The sequence below is a fragment of the Arachis ipaensis genome, chromosome B4, assembly GCF_059453495.1.
Source record: "Arachis ipaensis isolate K30076 ecotype BB chromosome B4, ASM5945349v1, whole genome shotgun sequence".
NCBI lineage: Eukaryota > Viridiplantae > Streptophyta > Magnoliopsida > Fabales > Fabaceae > Arachis > Arachis ipaensis.
The window spans coordinates 4,443,395-4,467,041 of NC_142439.1; the positions used below are offsets into that span (position 1 = coordinate 4,443,395).

General features: G+C 33.8%; 3 protein-coding genes across 3 annotated transcripts; all 3 read left to right on the forward strand.

The window, feature by feature from the left end:
• The first annotated feature begins 3,363 nt into the window (after window positions 1-3,363).
• LOC148566517 (inositol transporter 4-like) lies at window positions 3,364-5,269 on the forward strand. The gene is made up of 3 exons (XM_088485427.1): window positions 3,364-3,903; window positions 3,984-4,697; window positions 4,787-5,269. The coding sequence occupies exons 1-3, from the start codon at window positions 3,364-3,366 to the stop codon at window positions 5,267-5,269; spliced, it is 1,737 nt and encodes a 578-aa protein (XP_088341553.1).
• A 5,396-nt stretch (window positions 5,270-10,665) lies between these two features.
• On the forward strand, window positions 10,666-12,571 carry LOC148566518 (inositol transporter 4-like). The gene is made up of 3 exons (XM_088485430.1): window positions 10,666-11,205; window positions 11,286-11,999; window positions 12,089-12,571. The coding sequence occupies exons 1-3, from the start codon at window positions 10,666-10,668 to the stop codon at window positions 12,569-12,571; spliced, it is 1,737 nt and encodes a 578-aa protein (XP_088341556.1).
• A 5,464-nt stretch (window positions 12,572-18,035) lies between these two features.
• LOC148566519 (inositol transporter 4-like) lies at window positions 18,036-19,941 on the forward strand. Its single transcript, XM_088485429.1, has 3 exons — window positions 18,036-18,575; window positions 18,656-19,369; window positions 19,459-19,941. Exons 1-3 carry the CDS (start codon window positions 18,036-18,038, stop codon window positions 19,939-19,941), a joined length of 1,737 nt encoding a protein of 578 aa, XP_088341555.1.
• The last annotated feature ends 3,706 nt before the right edge of the window (window positions 19,942-23,647 follow it).

A 23,647-nucleotide genomic window follows, 5' to 3' on the forward strand; every position in this document is an offset into this window, starting at 1 on the left:
TAGGTGTAGTTCTTTTCGTTGAAGAAAGGAAGCCTGTTGTTTGATTGACCCCCTCAGTAAGAGTGTAGGCCACAGAGTTTGCACCCAAGTTATTAGCCATTGGACCTTCCCTCCAAGCTGTGAAGCTTGATCCTTGAGTACTAAGCTCTTATACCAATTGAAGGCTCTTGATGGCCTAGAGAAGGGGGTGGAATCTATGGCATTCTTTTAATCTTGATTAATAAACCTTCAAACTAGAAAATGAAACTTTACTTCTGTTTAGACTGCGAGATTAATTATGCAGGAGACAATTTTATTTTGTCTCAAAACTCTTGAAACACAGAATTATAACAGAGAAGAAGAAGATGACACAGTTATGTATTCTGGTTCAGCTGCTTTGTGCAATGCAACCTACATCCAGTCTCCACCACAACAATGGTGGAATTTTCACTATCTTTTCAAGTATTACATACACAAATTTTTCTAGGATTCAACCCAATCCTATTTGGGACAAACTCAGTTTTTACCCAAGCTAGATTTGACTAGGTTTACTCCCTAGATTTTCAACCACTAAGTGCTCACCCAACTTAGCAAGGAATACCTCTCAGGTACATGATACAAAACAAAAATATAATCAAAAGATACATGACATAAATCTTGGTTTTTCTCTCCAAATACCTCTCTTTGCCTTTTCTCTAACCAGAATTTCTTTCTTTTTTTTTATCTACCATTCTTAACTATTAATAAAAGAAGCGAGGAAAAACAATTTTAATTAATTATATTTTACAATTCTAGTTACAGTAATGATAAACGAGTATTTAGCAATAAATAAATCAACTGAATTTTGCACCGACTCAAATATGGTAAAGATGAAAAAAATTAATTGAATATTTTTTCATATTTAAAAGTAAATTTGTATATTTATATTAATAATATTTTAAAATATAGATTTCTTTTCAATAATAATTATAAAATTTGACATTTTGTCTGTTTGAAAAAATATTTACGTCAAAATAAGTTTTTAGAATTTTGGAATCATTAAAATAATTAATACGAAAATATATTAGCATTTATTTATATGATTAATTGAACTTAATTATATAACCAATCATATATACGCTCCTTTGCGCATTGATTAAGAAAACGAAAAATAATATATATTTGTGAAACAAGTGCAAAAGGCAGAAAATACTACAAGAAAAATGTTGAGTACCGTTGGATTTATCGACGGTAACCACGTCGAATTCGTAAGATTTTTTAATTATTGGCAGATTTTGTTTTTCGATGATAAATCTGCCGGTAATTTTTTGAGAAAAAATATATTAAATTGGTGCATCATTTACTATCGGATTTAATCCAATAGTAACTCACTTTAGTAAAACGATGTGTTTGGTGACCTGCAATGATTTGTCGTCGGTGGAATGAATCGCAGAAGGTCTCTCAAATCAGTTTTGTGGTGAGAATATATAATATGACCTCAAAAAACTATGACTATATAAGAAATTATTGGTACATACATCTATATATGGGACTGTTGCAGTGACTTTCTTACATTTATACATATTTTTGTTTGTTACATATATACATAAAAATGAGGATCTAGAAAATATTGAGATGTAACAAATGAAGGTAAAAGATAAAAATATAAGGGAGTGATATATTTACTATGATGCTAATTGGAATAGCATTTTACCCTTCTCTTCTCTTCTATATTCTCTCCTTAATATCATGGTTACTTGGAGCATAACCTCTTTAAAACACATCATCGTATCGACAATTTTTGAGATACATATATTGTTACCCTCTATCAATTTCTTTTATTAAAAACTAATAATTTATCTTAGAAAATATTAGAGACTAAATTATAATTTAGTACAAACTATTTTTTTTTGAACACCTCAACAAATAAATATTCACTTCGAAACATGTTTCGAATGGATTAATTAACTTTTGCCGTTGGTTATAGACGGGAGAATACATTTTGAATATATTAAAATGTTGAAAATTTTCAAATTATTAAAGTAATATTGATCTCCTTAGAAGCGTATCACCAATGCAACTTTATTTGTCTTTTCGAATAAAGTAATAATAAAATTACATAACTTGAAGGATTTGACTTTTATATATTGGTTAAAACAAAAAAAAAAGCAGCTATTTTATTCTTGTTTTTTATTTTATTTTATTATTTTGTTAGAGAACTTAACTTTATTTAGATTATAAATAGATAAGATACGTGAAAAAACAAATCAATTTTAACAAAAAAACAAAAACAAAACAAAACAAAATCAGAATTGGATAAGAATAAGAAAATTAATATACAGTTAAGACAGGATTGAATATAATAAAGTTGCGACCATGAACTTAGAAATACTTAAAAATATATCCTATCATATCATCATTATTTATTTATATATAAAGAAAAAATACAATCCAAAAAAGAATTAAGACAAACAGACAAAGCATGTTATATACTTGTACTAAAAAAAGCTGAGAGAAAATGAGTATTGTTATGGAAACCACAACACTCTGATGTTAAACTTTTCTTGTATCTCTCTAATTCGTGTATTTTACTATTTTGTTAGAGAACTTAACTTTAGTTATAGATAAGATACATGAAAAAACAGATCAATTTTTAAGGAAAAAAACAAGAAATTGGATAGGATTAAAAAAACTAATAGACGGTTAAGATGGTTGAATATAATATGGTAATCTTTGCTTATTATTTATTATAGACAGATTTTGGTGCCTTGTTGTTTGTTAAAGATATGAATATATTAGCTGCCACTAACGGAAAAGATTTATATAAAAAGGAGAGAAAAGACAGAATTTAAACCAACAACAGTAATTTCGAACCTTCGAGAAAAAAGAGAGCGTAATACCACACAACTGGTCTGAGAGACCTTCTACGAAAGTTTAACATCAAAGTGTTGTGGTTTCTTAACAAAGTTCATTTTTTCTTTTTTCTGTAGTACAAGTACGTAACATATCTTATCTGTTTAATTTATCTCAATTCTTTTTTTATTGTATTTTTCCTTTGTATATAAATAAATAATAATGATATGTTAGAATATATTCCTAATTGTTTTTGTGTTGCTGATCACAACTCTACATGGTTAATTAGGAACAATAAAAATTATCTTTTTGAGAAGGTGTTAAGATCGGAATAAGAAAGAATAAATATTATTGACTAATTATCGTTGAGATCAAATTTTACTTTATGATCGAAAGTTTGCATGATGTTATGAAACGCATGAGATTAATTGCATGCATAAATAAACAATGATGGTTGGAATAATAATATTTTCAGCGTGGAGTGCAAGTGGCAGAGGAAAGTTAGAAATCATCAATAGAGTTGACATTAAATTAATAAGGTGATTAGTAAGAATGGAAGGAGGGCCAGAGGCAGCGAGTAAGCAAGAGTTCACGGAATTCTGGAAAAGAGCAACCAGTTCCCCTTACATCATGCGCCTTGCTCTATCGGCCGGAATTGGAGGTCTCCTCTTTGGCTACGATACCGGTGTTATCTCCGGAGCCTTGCTTTACATTCGCGAAGACTTTGTAGAAGTTGATAAGAAATTATGGTTGCAGGAAGTCATTGTAAGTATGGCTGTAGCGGGAGCCATTATTGGTGCTGCACTTGGTGGATGGATGAACGACATGCTCGGCCGTAAGATCTCTATCTTGGGGGCTGATATTGTTTTCTTTCTTGGTGCAATAGTCATGGCTATTGCCCCTGCGCCTTGGGTCCTCGTCGTTGGAAGAATTTTGGTTGGTTTTGGAGTTGGCATAGCTTCCATGACTTCCCCTCTCTATATCTCAGAAGCCTCTCCAGCTGCCATTAGAGGAGCTCTCGTTTGTATTAATGGTCTCCTCATCACCTTTGGCCAGTTCCTCTCCTACCTTATCAACCTCGCATTCACTACGGTATATATCTACTCGGATAATAACTAAAAAAGATTACGTAATTTAACATATTTGACTAAACTATTTAACATAATATACAGACTCCTGGAACGTGGCGTTGGATGCTTGGGGTGGCTGGACTTCCGGCGGTGGTTCAGTTCGTTTTAATGCTGACCCTTCCTGAGTCACCGAGGTGGTTGTACAACCAGGGGAAAGAAAATGAGTCAAGGAAAATCCTGGAAAAGATTTATAGAGCAGACGAGATTGAAGGGGAGATAAAAGCGATGAGAGAAGCTATAGAACAAGAGAAGCAAGAGGAAGGGTTGATCGGTCAAACTCTTGGAGAGAAAATGAAGGCTGCTTTCAGCAACGTTGCTGTTCGAAGAGGATTGTATGCAGGCGTGACTGCTCAAGTCGCTCAACAATTCGTTGGCATCAACACCGTCATGTATTACAGCCCAACCATTGTTCAGTTTGCCGGCATTGCATCAAAATCTACCGCACTTGCACTCTCCCTCGTCACATCTGGTCTCAACGCCGTTGGATCTATCCTCAGCATGCTTTGCATCGATAAATATGGAAGGAGAAAGCTCATGCTCCTATCCCTTATTGCAATCATCGTTTGCCTCCTCACTCTAACTGGAGTTTTCTATCAGGCAGCTACAACCGCTCCTCCAATTGACAACGTTGACACCCTCAGCTTCGGTGCTAACGCTACATGCCAGGCTTATCTTGATGCCCCTAATGTCTCTTCATGGAACTGCATGAAATGTTTGAAAGCTGAATGTGCCTTCTGTGCCAGCACTGGGGGCAATGTAAGTTCATCACTTCCATCTCTTTCAACTTATATATATCTATGTATTAGTCTAATCTAATCTTAACATAATCAATGAACATAATGCAGCATCTTCCGGGAGCATGCCTGGCGGAAACAAAGGAAGTCAGAGCGGTGTGCGGTGAGCAAAAGCGCGTGTGGTTTTCTGATGGATGCCCAAGCAAAATTGGAGTGCTTGCAGTTATAGTGTTGGGACTATATATCCTAGCCTACTCCCCTGGAATGGGATCAGTGCCTTGGGTTTTGAACTCAGAGATTTACCCATTGAGATTCAGGGGAATGTGTGGAGGCATAGCAGCAGTTTCAAACTGGTGTGCTAATCTCATAGTGAGTTTGACATTCTTGTCACTTATCCATGCACTTGGGGCTGCAGGAACATTTCTCCTCTTTGCTGGGTTTTCCACAATTGGGCTCGTTGCCATCTATCTATTGGTACCAGAGACCAAAGGGCTTCAGTTTGAAGAGGTTGAGAAGTTGCTTCAGAAAGGTTTCAACCCTTGCGATTGTACCAATCCAAAGACAGACGAAGAGAAAGCAAGTACTAGTAAATAAATAATATGATATGATGAAGCTGCAGTTAGTTATCTTTTCATATACATCGAGAATTGGACGATTCTCTCTTAGAGGAATAGAAATTAAAGGAGTAGATAAATATATTTGCTGTTTCAATGTGTGCGTTCTCTTCTTCAAAATCTATGCTGACAGAGTGATAGAGAATTTCTCCATGTATGTTAGATTTGTATCCAACACATTAAATTAGAAAAGACGCACGTTGTATGAATACTTTTATGAAAAAGTCTAAGGAGCCAGCAATTTTATTAAAATATGGTCAACAACAAAAAAATGAATAATTCTACACTATTAGATGTAATTTTACACGATTAAAAACATTAATAATAGCTAATTGATCACTACAAATTACAAAACTTGTTGATCCCCTAACACTCCTCTACTTTTATTTTTGTTTTCTTTACGTATTTGGCTTTTTCATAATTACAAAAAAAAAATCAGAAAACATCATCTTTATATAATTAATTTTTTTACAATAAGTCAGTGACGAATTATACTATAACAACCCAACTTTTTAAAAATTAAATAATAAGTGATTTAAAATTTATTATATTTATTGAGAATTTTATTTAAAAAAATCATTTTTTCTAAAAGTAATTAAATTAAATTTTATGATACTTTGAATTTAAAATCTATTAGACTTTCTAAATAATTTTTATTATAATGAAATATTTCGAAAAAAATAAAAGAATTTTAATTATTATTATTATTACTATTATTATTGTTATTATTATTATTATTATTCAAAAAAAAAGAAAAAAAAAGTTGCCGAAGGCCATTATATATACATATATGCCATTATATATATATATATATATATACGCGCTACTGACGCTAAACACCAGGTTCGGCGTTTAACGCCGCTGGGGCAGAGAAGGGTTGTAGGTTTACTGTCTTCCTGACACTTAACGTTCAGCTGGGCGTTTAGCGGCACTAGCGTGTGGCTTTGGCACAATTTACAAAGCATCTGGCACTAAACGCCAGGTCGTGGCGTTTGGCGTCAACTTCATAGAGGTCTTGCACGCGTTACAAGGCACTTGGCACCAAACGCTAGGTAGCGGCGTTTGGCTCTAGCTTTGCAGCATCAATTTTTTTCGTTTTCTTCTGCACAGATTCTGCCAAACTCGTCTGGATTTTTTCTGAAATAAATAAAACCACAATGCGCCTTAAAGTAGCATCCAAATAGGCTTCAAACACTAGCATCTAAATAAAACTCAATAATTCATATCTAAAATAATAAGAAAATATAGAAAACATGCTCGCGCATCAACGACGATCGGAGAGGAGAGAGCAGCGACGAGGAGAGAGGAGCGACAACGAGCGAGCGGCGAGCGGAGAGGAGCGAATGGAGGATACGAGCGATGAGCGGCGACGACGAGCAATCTGCTAGAGAGCGGCGAGCGATTGGCGTGCGGCGGCGAGAAAGAGAGTGAGAGTGGTTGAACGAGAGCGGGAGAGAGAGATAGTGTGTGTCTTGTGTTTTTTCTGAAACTGAAACCTGAATTTTGGAACTGAGAGTATTTATATCATTGAGTTCAATTTTTATGTTGGTCGCTAAATTAGTCACTAATAACAAATTTAGTGATTGATTTTAGCGGCTAGCTACTTTATGACCTTATATTTTTGTTAGTTGCTGAATCGGTTGCTAATTTTATCATTAGCCACTAATTTAGAGACTAACAATTTTTCAGTTTATTTTTTATGTTGTTTGCGAAAATCGGTCGTTAATGTTAAAATTAGCGATCGATTTTAGCGACCAACTGCTTTATCACCTTATACTTTTTGTTAGTCGCTGAATCAATATTCCTCAAAACTGATAGCACAGTACATCTTTTGATGGCTTTGGCATTTAATTCCACATTCTTCTTGTCTTCATCATTCCATTCAGCTTCTTCTTTAGGAGTCATCAGTCCTTCAGCACTTGTCTTGGTAGGTACTTGAGGATCATTTACAATAATTTTCCATATACTGTAGTCAGTGGATTGAACAAAGATCTGCATTCTTTCCTTCCAGTAGGTGTAGTTCTTTTCGTTGAAGAAATGAAGCCTGTTGTTTGATTGACCCCCTCAGTAAGAGTGTAGGCCACAGAGTTTGCACCCAAGTTATTAGCCATTGGACCTTCCCTCCAAGCTGTGAAGCTTGATCCTTGAGTACTAAGCTCTTATACCAATTGAAGGCTCTTGATGGCCTAGAGAAGGGGGTGGAATCTATGGCATTCTTTTAATCTTGATTAATAAACCTTCAAACTAGAAAATGAAACTTTACTTCTGTTTAGACTGCGAGATTAATTATGCAGGAGACAATTTTATTTTGTCTCAAAACTCTTGAAACACAGAATTATAACAGAGAAGAAGAAGATGACACAGTTATGTATTCTGGTTCAGCTGCTTTGTGCAATGCAACCTACATCCAGTCTCCACCACAACAATGGTGGAATTTTCACTATCTTTTCAAGTATTACATACACAAATTTTTCTAGGATTCAACCCAATCCTATTTGGGACAAACTCAGTTTTTACCCAAGCTAGATTTGACTAGGTTTACTCCCTAGATTTTCAACCACTAAGTGCTCACCCAACTTAGCAAGGAATACCTCTCAGGTACATGATACAAAACAAAAATATAATCAAAAGATACATGACATAAATCTTGGTTTTTCTCTCCAAATACCTCTCTTTGCCTTTTCTCTAACCAGAATTTCTTTCTTTTTTTTTTATCTACCATTCTTAACTATTAATAAAAGAAGCGAGGAAAAACAATTTTAATTAATTATATTTTACAATTCTAGTTACAGTAATGATAAACGAGTATTTAGCAATAAATAAATCAACTGAATTTTGCACCGACTCAAATATGGTAAAGATGAAAAAAATTAATTGAATATTTTTTCATATTTAAAAGTAAATTTGTATATTTATATTAATAATATTTTAAAATATAGATTTCTTTTCAATAATAATTATAAAATTTGACATTTTGTCTGTTTGAAAAAATATTTACGTCAAAATAAGTTTTTAGAATTTTGGAATCATTAAAATAATTAATACGAAAATATATTAGCATTTATTTATATGATTAATTGAACTTAATTATATAACCAATCATATATACGCTCCTTTGCGCATTGATTAAGAAAACGAAAAATAATATAGATTTGTGAAACAAGTGCAAAAGGCAGAAAATACTACAAGAAAAATGTTGAGTACCGTTGGATTTATCGACGGTAACCACGTCGAATTCGTAAGATTTTTTAATTATTGGCAGATTTTGTTTTTCGATGATAAATCTGCCGGTAATTTTTTGAGAAAAAATATATTAAATTGGTGCATCATTTACTATCGGATTTAATCCAATAGTAACTCACTTTAGTAAAACGATGTGTTTGGTGACCTGCAATGATTTGTCGTCGGTGGAATGAATCGCAGAAGGTCTCTCAAATCAGTTTTGTGGTGAGAATATATAATATGACCTCAAAAAACTATGACTATATAAGAAATTATTGGTACATACATCTATATATGGGACTGTTGCAGTGACTTTCTTACATTTATACATATTTTTGTTTGTTACATATATACATAAAAATGAGGATCTAGAAAATATTGAGATGTAACAAATGAAGGTAAAAGATAAAAATATAAGGGAGTGATATATTTACTATGATGCTAATTGGAATAGCATTTTACCCTTCTCTTCTCTTCTATATTCTCTCCTTAATATCATGGTTACTTGGAGCATAACCTCTTTAAAACACATCATCGTATCGACAATTTTTGAGATACATATATTGTTACCCTCTATCAATTTCTTTTATTAAAAACTAATAATTTATCTTAGAAAATATTAGAGACTAAATTATAATTTAGTACAAACTATTTTTTTTTTTGAACACCTCAACAAATAAATATTCACTTCGAAACATGTTTCGAATTGATTAATTAACTTTTGCCGTTGGTTATAGACGGGAGAATACATTTTGAATATATTAAAATGTTGAAAATTTTCAAATTATTAAAGTAATATTGATCTCCTTAGAAGCGTATCACCAATGCAACTTTATTTGTCTTTTCGAATAAAGTAATAATAAAATTACATAACTTGAAGGATTTGACTTTTATATATTGGTTAAAACAAAAAAAAAGCAGCTATTTTATTCTTGTTTTTTATTTTATTTTATTATTTTGTTAGAGAACTTAACTTTATTTAGATTATAAATAGATAAGATACGTGAAAAAACAAATCAATTTTAACAAAAAAACAAAAACAAAACAAAACAAAATCAGAATTGGATAAGAATAAGAAAATTAATATACAGTTAAGACAGGATTGAATATAATAAAGTTGCGACCATGAACTTAGAAATACTTAAAAATATATCCTATCATATCATCATTATTTATTTATATATAAAGAAAAAATACAATCCAAAAAAGAATTAAGACAAACAGACAAAGCATGTTATATACTTGTACTAAAAAAAGCTGAGAGAAAATGAGTATTGTTATGGAAACCACAACACTCTGATGTTAAACTTTTCTTGTATCTCTCTAATTCGTGTATTTTACTATTTTGTTAGAGAACTTAACTTTAGTTATAGATAAGATACATGAAAAAACAGATCAATTTTTAAGGAAAAAAACAAGAAATTGGATAGGATTAAAAAAACTAATAGACGGTTAAGATGGTTGAATATAATATGGTAATCTTTGCTTATTATTTATTATAGACAGATTTTGGTGCCTTGTTGTTTGTTAAAGATATGAATATATTAGCTGCCACTAACGGAAAAGATTTATATAAAAAGGAGAGAAAAGACAGAATTTAAACCAACAACAGTAATTTCGAACCTTCGAGAAAAAAGAGAGCGTAATACCACACAACTGGTCTGAGAGACCTTCTACGAAAGTTTAACATCAAAGTGTTGTGGTTTCTTAACAAAGTTCATTTTTTCTTTTTTCTGTAGTACAAGTACGTAACATATCTTATCTGTTTAATTTATCTCAATTCTTTTTTTATTGTATTTTTCCTTTGTATATAAATAAATAATAATGATATGTTAGAATATATTCCTAATTGTTTTTGTGTTGCTGATCACAACTCTACATGGTTAATTAGGAACAATAAAAATTATCTTTTTGAGAAGGTGTTAAGATCGGAATAAGAAAGAATAAATATTATTGACTAATTATCGTTGAGATCAAATTTTACTTTATGATCGAAAGTTTGCATGATGTTATGAAACGCATGAGATTAATTGCATGCATAAATAAACAATGATGGTTGGAATAATAATATTTTCAGCGTGGAGTGCAAGTGGCAGAGGAAAGTTAGAAATCATCAATAGAGTTGACATTAAATTAATAAGGTGATTAGTAAGAATGGAAGGAGGGCCAGAGGCAGCGAGTAAGCAAGAGTTCACGGAATTCTGGAAAAGAGCAACCAGTTCCCCTTACATCATGCGCCTTGCTCTATCGGCCGGAATTGGAGGTCTCCTCTTTGGCTACGATACCGGTGTTATCTCCGGAGCCTTGCTTTACATTCGCGAAGACTTTGTAGAAGTTGATAAGAAATTATGGTTGCAGGAAGTCATTGTAAGTATGGCTGTAGCGGGAGCCATTATTGGTGCTGCACTTGGTGGATGGATGAACGACATGCTCGGCCGTAAGATCTCTATCTTGGGGGCTGATATTGTTTTCTTTCTTGGTGCAATAGTCATGGCTATTGCCCCTGCGCCTTGGGTCCTCGTCGTTGGAAGAATTTTGGTTGGTTTTGGAGTTGGCATAGCTTCCATGACTTCCCCTCTCTATATCTCAGAAGCCTCTCCAGCTGCCATTAGAGGAGCTCTCGTTTGTATTAATGGTCTCCTCATCACCTTTGGCCAGTTCCTCTCCTACCTTATCAACCTTGCATTCACTACGGTATATATCTACTCGGATAATAACTAAAAAAGATTACGTAATTTAACATATTTGACTAAACTATTTAACATAATATACAGACTCCTGGAACGTGGCGTTGGATGCTTGGGGTGGCTGGACTTCCGGCGGTGGTTCAGTTCGTTTTAATGCTGACCCTTCCTGAGTCACCGAGGTGGTTGTACAACCAGGGGAAAGAAAATGAGTCAAGGAAAATCCTGGAAAAGATTTATAGAGCAGACGAGATTGAAGGGGAGATAAAAGCGATGAGAGAAGCTATAGAACAAGAGAAGCAAGAGGAAGGGTTGATCGGTCAAACTCTTGGAGAGAAAATGAAGGCTGCTTTCAGCAACGTTGCTGTTCGAAGAGGATTGTATGCAGGCGTGACTGCTCAAGTCGCTCAACAATTCGTTGGCATCAACACCGTCATGTATTACAGCCCAACCATTGTTCAGTTTGCCGGCATTGCATCAAAATCTACCGCACTTGCACTCTCCCTCGTCACATCTGGTCTCAACGCCGTTGGATCTATCCTCAGCATGCTTTGCATCGATAAATATGGAAGGAGAAAGCTCATGCTCCTATCCCTTATTGCAATCATCGTTTGCCTCCTCACTCTAACTGGAGTTTTCTATCAGGCAGCTACAACCGCTCCTCCAATTGACAACGTTGACACCCTCAGCTTCGGTGCTAACGCTACATGCCAGGCTTATCTTGATGCCCCTAATGTCTCTTCATGGAACTGCATGAAATGTTTGAAAGCTGAATGTGCCTTCTGTGCCAGCACTGGGGGCAATGTAAGTTCATCACTTCCATCTCTTTCAACTTATATATATCTATGTATTAGTCTAATCTAATCTTAACATAATCAATGAACATAATGCAGCATCTTCCGGGAGCATGCCTGGCGGAAACAAAGGAAGTCAGAGCGGTGTGCGGTGAGCAAAAGCGCGTGTGGTTTTCTGATGGATGCCCAAGCAAAATTGGAGTGCTTGCAGTTATAGTGTTGGGACTATATATCCTAGCCTACTCCCCTGGAATGGGATCAGTGCCTTGGGTTTTGAACTCAGAGATTTACCCATTGAGATTCAGGGGAATGTGTGGAGGCATAGCAGCAGTTTCAAACTGGTGTGCTAATCTCATAGTGAGTTTGACATTCTTGTCACTTATCCATGCACTTGGGGCTGCAGGAACATTTCTCCTCTTTGCTGGGTTTTCCACAATTGGGCTCGTTGCCATCTATCTATTGGTACCAGAGACCAAAGGGCTTCAGTTTGAAGAGGTTGAGAAGTTGCTTCAGAAAGGTTTCAACCCTTGCGATTGTACCAATCCAAAGACAGACGAAGAGAAAGCAAGTACTAGTAAATAAATAATATGATATGATGAAGCTGCAGTTAGTTATCTTTTCATATACATCGAGAATTGGACGATTCTCTCTTAGAGGAATAGAAATTAAAGGAGTAGATAAATATATTTGCTGTTTCAATGTGTGCGTTCTCTTCTTCAAAATCTATGCTGACAGAGTGATAGAGAATTTCTCCATGTATGTTAGATTTGTATCCAACACATTAAATTAGAAAAGACGCACGTTGTATGAATACTTTTATGAAAAAGTCTAAGGAGCCAGCAATTTTATTAAAATATGGTCAACAACAAAAAAATGAATAATTCTACACTATTAGATGTAATTTTACACGATTAAAAACATTAATAATAGCTAATTGATCACTACAAATTACAAAACTTGTTGATCCCCTAACACTCCTCTACTTTTATTTTTGTTTTCTTTACGTATTTGGCTTTTTCATAATTACAAAAAAAAATCAGAAAACATCATCTTTATATAATTAATTTTTTTTACAATAAGTCAGTGACGAATTATACTATAACAACCCAACTTTTTAAAAATTAAATAATAAGTGATTTACAATTTATTATATTTATTGAGAATTTTATTTAAAAAAACCATTTTTCCTAAAAGTAATTAAATTAAATTTTAAGATACTTTGAATTTAAAATCTATTAGACTTTCTAAATAATTTTTATTATAATGAAATATTTCGAAAAAAATAAAAGAATTTTAATTATTATTATTATTACTATTATTATTGTTATTATTATTATTATTCAAAAAAAAAAGAAAAAAAAAGTTGCCGAAGGCCATTATATATACATATATGCCATTATATATATATATAGTAAAGAAAGAAAAAAAGCAGGCTGAATGTGGCTTATAGGCATGAATATATATATATATATACGTGCTACTGACGCTAAACACCAGGTTCGGCGTTTAACGCCGCTGGGGCAGAGAAGGGTTGTAGGTTTACTGTCTTCCTGACACTTAACGTTCAGCTGGGCGTTTAGCGCCACTAGCGTGTGGCTTTGGCACAATTTACGAAGCATCTGGCACTAAACGCCAGGTCGTGGTGTTTGGCGTCAACTTCATAGAGGGCTTGCATGCGTTACAAGGCACTTGGTGCCAAACGCTAGGTAGCGGCGTTTGGCGCTAGCTTTGCAGCAACAATTTTTTTCTTTTTCTTCTGCATAGATTCTGCCAAACTCGACTGGATTTTTTCTGAAATAAATAAAACCACAATGCGCCTTAAAGTAGTATCCAAATAGGCTTCAAACACTAGCATCTAAATAAAACTCAATAATTCATATCTAAAATAATAAGAAAATATAGAAAACATGCTCGCGCATCAACGACGATCGGAGAGGAGAGAGCAGCGACGAGGAGAGAGGAGCGACGAGGAGAGAGGAGCGACAACGAGCGAGCGGCGAGCGGAGAGGAGCGAATGGAGGATACGAGCGATGAGCGGCGACGACGAGCAATCTGCTAGAGAGCGGCGAGCGATTGGCGTGCGGCGGCGAGAAAGAGAGTGAGAGTGGTTGAACGAGAGCGGGAGAGAGAGATAGTGTGTGTCTTGTGTTTTTTCTGAAACTGAAACCTGAATTTTGGAACTGAGAGTATTTATATCATTGAGTTCAATTTTTATGTTGGTCGCTAAATTAGTCACTAATAACAAATTTAGTGATTGATTTTAGCGGCTAGCTACTTTATGACCTTATATTTTTGTTAGTTGCTGAATCGGTTGCTAATTTTATCATTAGCCACTAATTTAGAGACTAACAATTTTTCAGTTTATTTTTTATGTTGTTTGCGAAAATCGGTCGTTAATGTTAAAATTAGCGATCGATTTTAGCGACCAACTGCTTTATCACCTTATACTTTTTGTTAGTCGCTGAATCAATATTCCTCAAAACTGATAGCACAGTACATCTTTTGATGGCTTTGGCATTTAATTCCACATTCTTCTTGTCTTCATCATTCCATTCAGCTTCTTCTTTAGGAGTCATCAGTCCTTCAGCACTTGTCTTGGTAGGTACTTGAGGATCATTTACAATAATTTTCCATATACTGTAGTCAGTGGATTGAACAAAGATCTGCATTCTTTCCTTCCAGTAGATGTAGTTCTTTTCGTTGAAAAAAGGAAGCCTGTTGTTTGATTGACCCCCTCAGTAAGAGTGTAGGCCACAGAGTTTGCACCCAAGTTATTAGCCATTAGACCTTCCCTCCAAGCTGTGAAGCTTGATCCTTGAGTACTAAGCTCTTATACCAATTGAAGGCTCTTGATGGCCTAGAGAAGGGGGTGGAATCTATGGCATTCTTTTAATCTTGATTAATAAACCTTCAAACTAGAAAATGAAACTTTACTTCTGTTTAGACTGCGAGATTAATTATGCAGGAGACAATTTTATTTTGTCTCAAAACTCTTGAAACACAGAATTATAACAGAGAAGAAGAAGATGACACAGTTATGTATTCTGGTTCAGCTGCTTTGTGCAATGCAACCTACATCCAGTCTCCACCACAACAATGGTGGAATTTTCACTATCTTTTCAAGTATTACATACACAAATTTTTCTAGGATTCAACCCAATCCTATTTGGGACAAACTCAGTTTTTACCCAAGCTAGATTTGACTAGGTTTACTCCCTAGATTTTCAACCACTAAGTGCTCACCCAACTTAGCAAGGAATACCTCTCAGGTACATGATACAAAACAAAAATATAATCAAAAGATACATGACATAAATCTTGGTTTTTCTCTCCAAATACCTCTCTTTGCCTTTTCTCTAACCAGAATTTCTTTCTTTTTTTTTTATCTACCATTCTTAACTATTAATAAAAGAAGCGAGGAAAAACAATTTTAATTAATTATATTTTACAATTCTAGTTACAGTAATGATAAACGAGTATTTAGCAATAAATAAATCAACTGAATTTTGCACCGACTCAAATATGGTAAAGATGAAAAAAATTAATTGAATATTTTTTCATATTTAAAAGTAAATTTGTATATTTATATTAATAATATTTTAAAATATAGATTTCTTTTCAATAATAATTATAAAATTTGACATTTTGTCTGTTTGAAAAAATATTTACGTCAAAATAAGTTTTTAGAATTTTGGAATCATTAAAATAATTAATACGAAAATATATTAGCATTTATTTATATGATTAATTGAACTTAATTATATAACCAATCATATATACGCTCCTTTGCGCATTGATTAAGAAAACGAAAAATAATATAGATTTGTGAAAAAAGTGCAAAAGGCAGAAAATACTACAAGAAAAATGTTGAGTACCGTTGGATTTATCGACGGTAACCACGTCGAATTCGTAAGATTTTTTAATTATTGGCAGATTTTGTTTTTCGATGATAAATCTGCCGGTAATTTTTTGAGAAAAAATATATTAAATTGGTGCATCATTTACTATCGGATTTAATCCAATAGTAACTCACTTTAGTAAAACGATGTGTTTGGTGACCTGCAATGATTTGTCGTCGGTGGAATGAATCGCAGAAGGTCTCTCAAATCAGTTTTGTGGTGAGAATATATAATATGACCTCAAAAAACTATGACTATATAAGAAATTATTGGTACATACATCTATATATGGGACTGTTGCAGTGACTTTCTTACATTTATACATATTTTTGTTTGTTACATATATACATAAAAATGAGGATCTAGAAAATATTGAGATGTAACAAATGAAGGTAAAAGATAAAAATATAAGGGAGTGATATATTTACTATGATGCTAATTGGAATAGCATTTTACCCTTCTCTTCTCTTCTATATTCTCTCCTTAATATCATGGTTACTTGGAGCATAACCTCTTTAAAACACATCATCGTATCGACAATTTTTGAGATACATATATTGTTACCCTCTATCAATTTCTTTTAATAAAAACTAATAATTTATCTTAGAAAATATTAGAGACTAAATTATAATTTAGTACAAACTATTTTTTTTTGAACACCTCAACAAATAAATATTCACTTCGAAACATGTTTTGAATTGATTAATTAACTTTTGCCGTTGGTTATAGACGGGAGAATACATTTTGAATATATTAAAATGTTGAAAATTTTCAAATTATTAAAGTAATATTGATCTCCTTAGAAGCGTATCACCAGTGCAACTTTATTTGTCTTTTCGAATAAAGTAATAATAAAATTACATAACTTGAAGAATTTGACTTTTATATATTGGTTAAAACAAAAAAAAAGCAGCTATTTTATTCTTGTTTTTTATTTTATTTTATTATTTTGTTAGAGAACTTAACTTTATTTAGATTATAAATAGATAAGATACGTGAAAAAACAAATCAATTTTAACAAAAAAAACAAAAACAAAACAAAACAAAATCAGAATTGGATAAGAATAAGAAAATTAATATACGGTTAAGACAGGATTGAATATAATAAAGTTGCGACCATGAACTTAGAAATACTTAAAAATATATCCTATCATATCATCATTATTTATTTATATATAAAGAAAAAATACAATCCAAAAAAGAATTAAGACAAACAGACAAAGCATGTTATATACTTGTACTAAAAAAAGCTGAGAGAAAATGAGTATTGTTATGGAAACCACAACACTCTGATGTTAAACTTTTCTTGTATCTCTCTAATTCGTGTATTTTACTATTTTGTTAGAGAACTTAGCTTTAGTTATAGATAAGATACATGAAAAAACAGATCAATTTTTAAGGAAAAAAACAAGAAATTGGATAGGATTAAAAAAACTAATAGACGGTTAAGATGGTTGAATATAATATGGTAATCTTTGCTTATTATTTATTATAGACAGATTTTGGTGCCTTGTTGTTTGTTAAAGATATGAATATATTAGCTGCCACTAACGGAAAAGATTTATATAAAAAGGAGAGAAAAGACAGAATTTAAACCAACAACAGTAATTTCGAACCTTCGAGAAAAAAGAGAGCGTAATACCACACAACTGGTCTGAGAGACCTTCTACGAAAGTTTAACATCAAAGTGTTGTGGTTTCTTAACAAAGTTCATTTTTTCTTTTTTCTGTAGTACAAGTACGTAACATATCTTATCTGTTTAATTTATCTCAATTCTTTTTTGATTGTATTTTTCCTTTGTATATAAATAAATAATAATGATATGTTAGAATATATTCCTAATTGTTTTTGTGTTGCTGATCACAACTCTACATGGTTAATTAGGAACAATAAAAATTATCTTTTTGAGAAGGTGTTAAGATCGGAATAAGAAAGAATAAATATTATTGACTAATTATCGTTGAGATCAAATTTTACTTTATGATCGAAAGTTTGCATGATGTTATGAAACGCATGAGATTAATTGCATGCATAAATAAACAATGATGGTTGGAATAATAATATTTTCAGCGTGGAGTGCAAGTGGCAGAGGAAAGTTAGAAATCATCAATAGAGTTGACATTAAATTAATAAGGTGATTAGTAAGAATGGAAGGAGGGCCAGAGGCAGCGAGTAAGCAAGAGTTCACGGAATTCTGGAAAAGAGCAACCAGTTCCCCTTACATCATGCGCCTTGCTCTATCGGCCGGAATTGGAGGTCTCCTCTTTGGCTACGATACCGGTGTTATCTCCGGAGCCTTGCTTTACATTCGCGAAGACTTTGTAGAAGTTGATAAGAAATTATGGTTGCAGGAAGTCATTGTAAGTATGGCTGTAGCGGGAGCCATTATTGGTGCTGCACTTGGTGGATGGATGAACGACATGCTCGGCCGTAAGATCTCTATCTTGGGGGCTGATATTGTTTTCTTTCTTGGTGCAATAGTCATGGCTATTGCCCCTGCGCCTTGGGTCCTCGTCGTTGGAAGAATTTTGGTTGGTTTTGGAGTTGGCATAGCTTCCATGACTTCCCCTCTCTATATCTCAGAAGCCTCTCCAGCTGCCATTAGAGGAGCTCTCGTTTGTATTAATGGTCTCCTCATCACCTTTGGCCAGTTCCTCTCCTACCTTATCAACCTCGCATTCACTACGGTATATATCTACTCGGATAATAACTAAAAAAGATTACGTAATTTAACATATTTGACTAAACTATTTAACATAATATACAGACTCCTGGAACGTGGCGTTGGATGCTTGGGGTGGCTGGACTTCCGGCGGTGGTTCAGTTCGTTTTAATGCTGACCCTTCCTGAGTCACCGAGGTGGTTGTACAACCAGGGGAAAGAAAATGAGTCAAGGAAAATCCTGGAAAAGATTTATAGAGCAGACGAGATTGAAGGGGAGATAAAAGCGATGAGAGAAGCTATAGAACAAGAGAAGCAAGAGGAAGGGTTGATCGGTCAAACTCTTGGAGAGAAAATGAAGGCTGCTTTCAGCAACGTTGCTGTTCGAAGAGGATTGTATGCAGGCGTGACTGCTCAAGTCGCTCAACAATTCGTTGGCATCAACACCGTCATGTATTACAGCCCAACCATTGTTCAGTTTGCCGGCATTGCATCAAAATCTACCGCACTTGCACTCTCCCTCGTCACATCTGGTCTCAACGCCGTTGGATCTATCCTCAGCATGCTTTGCATCGATAAATATGGAAGGAGAAAGCTCATGCTCCTATCCCTTATTGCAATCATCGTTTGCCTCCTCACTCTAACTGGAGTTTTCTATCAGGCAGCTACAACCGCTCCTCCAATTGACAACGTTGACACCCTCAGCTTCGGTGCTAACGCTACATGCCAGGCTTATCTTGATGCCCCTAATGTCTCTTCATGGAACTGCATGAAATGTTTGAAAGCTGAATGTGCCTTCTGTGCCAGCACTGGGGGCAATGTAAGTTCATCACTTCCATCTCTTTCAACTTATATATATCTATGTATTAGTCTAATCTAATCTTAACATAATCAATGAACATAATGCAGCATCTTCCGGGAGCATGCCTGGCGGAAACAAAGGAAGTCAGAGCGGTGTGCGGTGAGCAAAAGCGCGTGTGGTTTTCTGATGGATGCCCAAGCAAAATTGGAGTGCTTGCAGTTATAGTGTTGGGACTATATATCCTAGCCTACTCCCCTGGAATGGGATCAGTGCCTTGGGTTTTGAACTCAGAGATTTACCCATTGAGATTCAGGGGAATGTGTGGAGGCATAGCAGCAGTTTCAAACTGGTGTGCTAATCTCATAGTGAGTTTGACATTCTTGTCACTTATCCATGCACTTGGGGCTGCAGGAACATTTCTCCTCTTTGCTGGGTTTTCCACAATTGGGCTCGTTGCCATCTATCTATTGGTACCAGAGACCAAAGGGCTTCAGTTTGAAGAGGTTGAGAAGTTGCTTCAGAAAGGTTTCAACCCTTGCGATTGTACCAATCCAAAGACAGACGAAGAGAAAGCAAGTACTAGTAAATAAATAATATGATATGATGAAGCTGCAGTTAGTTATCTTTTCATATACATCGAGAATTGGACGATTCTCTCTTAGAGGAATAGAAATTAAAGGAGTAGATAAATATATTTGCTGTTTCAATGTGTGCGTTCTCTTCTTCAAAATCTATGCTGACAGAGTGATAGAGAATTTCTCCATGTATGTTAGATTTGTATCCAACACATTAAATTAGAAAAGACGCACGTTGTATGAATACTTTTATGAAAAAGTCTAAGGAGCCAGCAATTTTATTAAAATATGGTCAACAACAAAAAAATGAATAATTCTACACTATTAGATGTAATTTTACACGATTAAAAACATTAATAATAGCTAATTGATCACTACAAATTACAAAACTTGTTGATCCCCTAACACTCCTCTACTTTTATTATTGTTTTCTTTACGTATTTGGCTTTTTCATAATTACAAAAAAAAAATCAGAAAACATCATCTTTATATAATTAATTTTTTTTTACAATAAGTCAGTGACGAATTATACTATAACAACCCAACTTTTTAAAAATTAAATAATAAGTGATTTATAATTTATTATATTTATTGAGAATTTTATTTAAAAAAGTCATTTTTCCTAAAAGTAATTAAATTAAATTTTAAGATACTTTGAATTTAAAATCTATTAGACTTTCTAAATAATTTTTATTATAATGAAATATTTCGAAAAAAATAAAAGAATTTTAATTATTATTATTATTACTATTATTATTGTTATTATTATTATTATTCAAAAAAAAAAGAAAAAAAAAGTTGCCGAAGGCCATTATATATACATATATGCCATTATATATATATATAGTAAAGAAAGAAAAAAAGCAGGCCGAATGTGGCTTATAGGCATGAATATATATATATATATTTATATATATACGCGCTACTGACGCTAAACACCAGATTCGGCGTTTAACGCTGCTGGGGCAGAGAAGGGTTGTAGGTTTACTGTCTTCCTGACACTTAACGTTCAGCTGGGCGTTTAGCGCCACTAGCGTGTGGCTTTGGCACAATTTACGAAGCATCTGGCACTAAACGCCAGGTCGTGGTGTTTGGCGTCAACTTCATAGAGGGCTTGCACGCGTTACAAGGCACTTGGTGCCAAACGCTAGGTAGCGGCGTTTGGCGCTAGCTTTGCAGCAACAATTTTTTTCTTTTTCTTCTGCATAGATTCTGCCAAACTCGACTGGATTTTTTCTGAAATAAATAAAACCACAATGCGCCTTAAAGTAGTATCCAAATAGGCTTCAAACACTAGCATCTAAATAAAACTCAATAATTCATATCTAAAATAATAAGAAAATATAGAAAACATGCTCGCGCATCAACGACGATCGGAGAGGAGAGAGCAGCGACGAGGAGAGAGGAGCGACGAGGAGAGAGGAGCGACAACGAGCGAGCGGCGAGCGGAGAGGAGCGAATGGAGGATACGAGCGATGAGCGGCGACGACGAGCAATCTGCTAGAGAGCGGCGAGCGATTGGCGTGCGGCGGCGAGAAAGAGAGTGAGAGTGGTTGAACGAGAGCGGGAGAGAGAGATAGTGTGTGTCTTGTGTTTTTTCTGAAACTGAAACCTGAATTTTGGAACTGAGAGTATTTATATCATTGAGTTCAATTTTTATGTTGGTCGCTAAATTAGTCACTAATAACAAATTTAGTGATTGATTTTAGCGGCTAGCTACTTTATGACCTTATATTTTTGTTAGTTGCTGAATCGGTTGCTAATTTTATCATTAGCCACTAATTTAGAGACTAACAATTTTTCAGTTTATTTTTTATGTTGTTTGCGAAAATCGGTCGTTAATGTTAAAATTAGCGATCGATTTTAGCGACCAACTGCTTTATCACCTTATACTTTTTGTTAGTCGCTGAATCAATATTCCTCAAAACTGATAGCACAGTACATCTTTTGATGGCTTTGGCATTTAATTCCACATTCTTCTTGTCTTCATCATTCCATTCAGCTTCTTCTTTAGGAGTCATCAGTCCTTCAGCACTTGTCTTGGTAGGTACTTGAGGATCATTTACAATAATTTTCCATATACTGTAGTCAGTGGATTGAACAAAGATCTGCATTCTTTCCTTCCAGTAGATGTAGTTCTTTTCGTTGAAAAAAGGAAGCCTGTTGTTTGATTGACCCCCTCAGTAAGAGTGTAGGCCACAGAGTTTGCACCCAAGTTATTAGCCATTAGACCTTCCCTCCAAGCTGTGAAGCTTGATCCTTGAGTACTAAGCTCTTATACCAATTGAAGGCTCTTGATGGCCTAGAGAAGGGGGTGGAATCTATGGCATTCTTTTAATCTTGATTAATAAACCTTCAAACTAGAAAATGAAACTTTACTTCTGTTTAGACTGCGAGATTAATTATGCAGGAGACAATTTTATTTTGTCTCAAAACTCTTGAAACACAGAATTATAACAGAGAAGAAGAAGATGACACAGTTATGTATTCTGGTTCAGCTGCTTTGTGCAATGCAACCTACATCCAGTCTCCACCACAACAATGGTGGAATTTTCACTATCTTTTCAAGTATTACATACACAAATTTTTCTAGGATTCAACCCAATCCTATTTGGGACAAACTCAGTTTTTACCCAAGCTAGATTTGACTAGGTTTACTCCCTAGATTTTCAACCACTAAGTGCTCACCCAACTTAGCAAGGAATACCTCTCAGGTACATGATACAAAACAAAAATATAATCAAAAGATACATGACATAAATCTTGGTTTTTCTCTCCAAATACCTCTCTTTGCCTTTTCTCTAACCAGAATTTCTTTCTTTTTTTTATCTACCATTCTTAACTATTAATAAAAGAAGCGAGGAAAAACAATTTTAATTAATTATATTTTACAATTCTAGTTACAGTAATGATAAACGAGTATTTAGCAATAAATAAATCAACTGAATTTTGCACCGACTCAAATATGGTAAAGATGAAAAAAATTAATTGAATATTTTTTCATATTTAAAAGTAAATTTGTATATTTATATTAATAATATTTTAAAATATAGATTTCTTTTCAATAATAATTATAAAATTTGACATTTTGTCTGTTTGAAAAAATATTTACGTCAAAATAAGTTTTTAGAATTTTGGAATCATTAAAATAATTAATACGAAAATATATTAGCATTTATTTATATGATTAATTGAACTTAATTATATAACCAATCATATATACGCTCCTTTGCGCATTGATTAAGAAAACGAAAAATAATATAGATTTGTGAAAAAAGTGCAAAAGGCAGAAAATACTACAAGAAAAATGTTGAGTACCGTTGGATTTATCGACGGTAACCACGTCGAATTCGTAAGATTTTTTAATTATTGGCAGATTTTGTTTTTCGATGATAAATCTGCCGGTAATTTTTTGAGAAAAAATATATTAAATTGGTGCATCATTTACTATCGGATTTAATCCAATAGTAACTCACTTTAGTAAAACGATGTGTTTGGTGACCTGCAATGATTTGTCGTCGGTGGAATGAATCGCAGAAGGTCTCTCAAATCAGTTTTGTGGTGAGAATATATAATATGACCTCAAAAAACTATGACTATATAAGAAATTATTGGTACATACATCTATATATGGGGCTGTTGCAGTGACTTTCTTACATTTATACATATTTTTGTTTGTTACATATATACATAAAAATGAGGATCTAGAAAATATTGAGAT

Coding starts and splice junctions, on each gene's coding strand:
- LOC148566517 (XM_088485427.1), top strand. CDS start 3,364: ATGGAAGGAGGGCCAGAGGCAGCGAGTAAGCAAGAGTTCACGGAATTC. Junction 3,904..3,983: donor TCAACCTCGCATTCACTACG/GTATATATCTAC, acceptor CATAATATACAG/ACTCCTGGAACGTGGCGTTG. Junction 4,698..4,786: donor GTGCCAGCACTGGGGGCAAT/GTAAGTTCATCA, acceptor AACATAATGCAG/CATCTTCCGGGAGCATGCCT.
- LOC148566519 (XM_088485429.1), top strand. CDS start 18,036: ATGGAAGGAGGGCCAGAGGCAGCGAGTAAGCAAGAGTTCACGGAATTC. Junction 18,576..18,655: donor TCAACCTCGCATTCACTACG/GTATATATCTAC, acceptor CATAATATACAG/ACTCCTGGAACGTGGCGTTG. Junction 19,370..19,458: donor GTGCCAGCACTGGGGGCAAT/GTAAGTTCATCA, acceptor AACATAATGCAG/CATCTTCCGGGAGCATGCCT.
- LOC148566518 (XM_088485430.1), top strand. CDS start 10,666: ATGGAAGGAGGGCCAGAGGCAGCGAGTAAGCAAGAGTTCACGGAATTC. Junction 11,206..11,285: donor TCAACCTTGCATTCACTACG/GTATATATCTAC, acceptor CATAATATACAG/ACTCCTGGAACGTGGCGTTG. Junction 12,000..12,088: donor GTGCCAGCACTGGGGGCAAT/GTAAGTTCATCA, acceptor AACATAATGCAG/CATCTTCCGGGAGCATGCCT.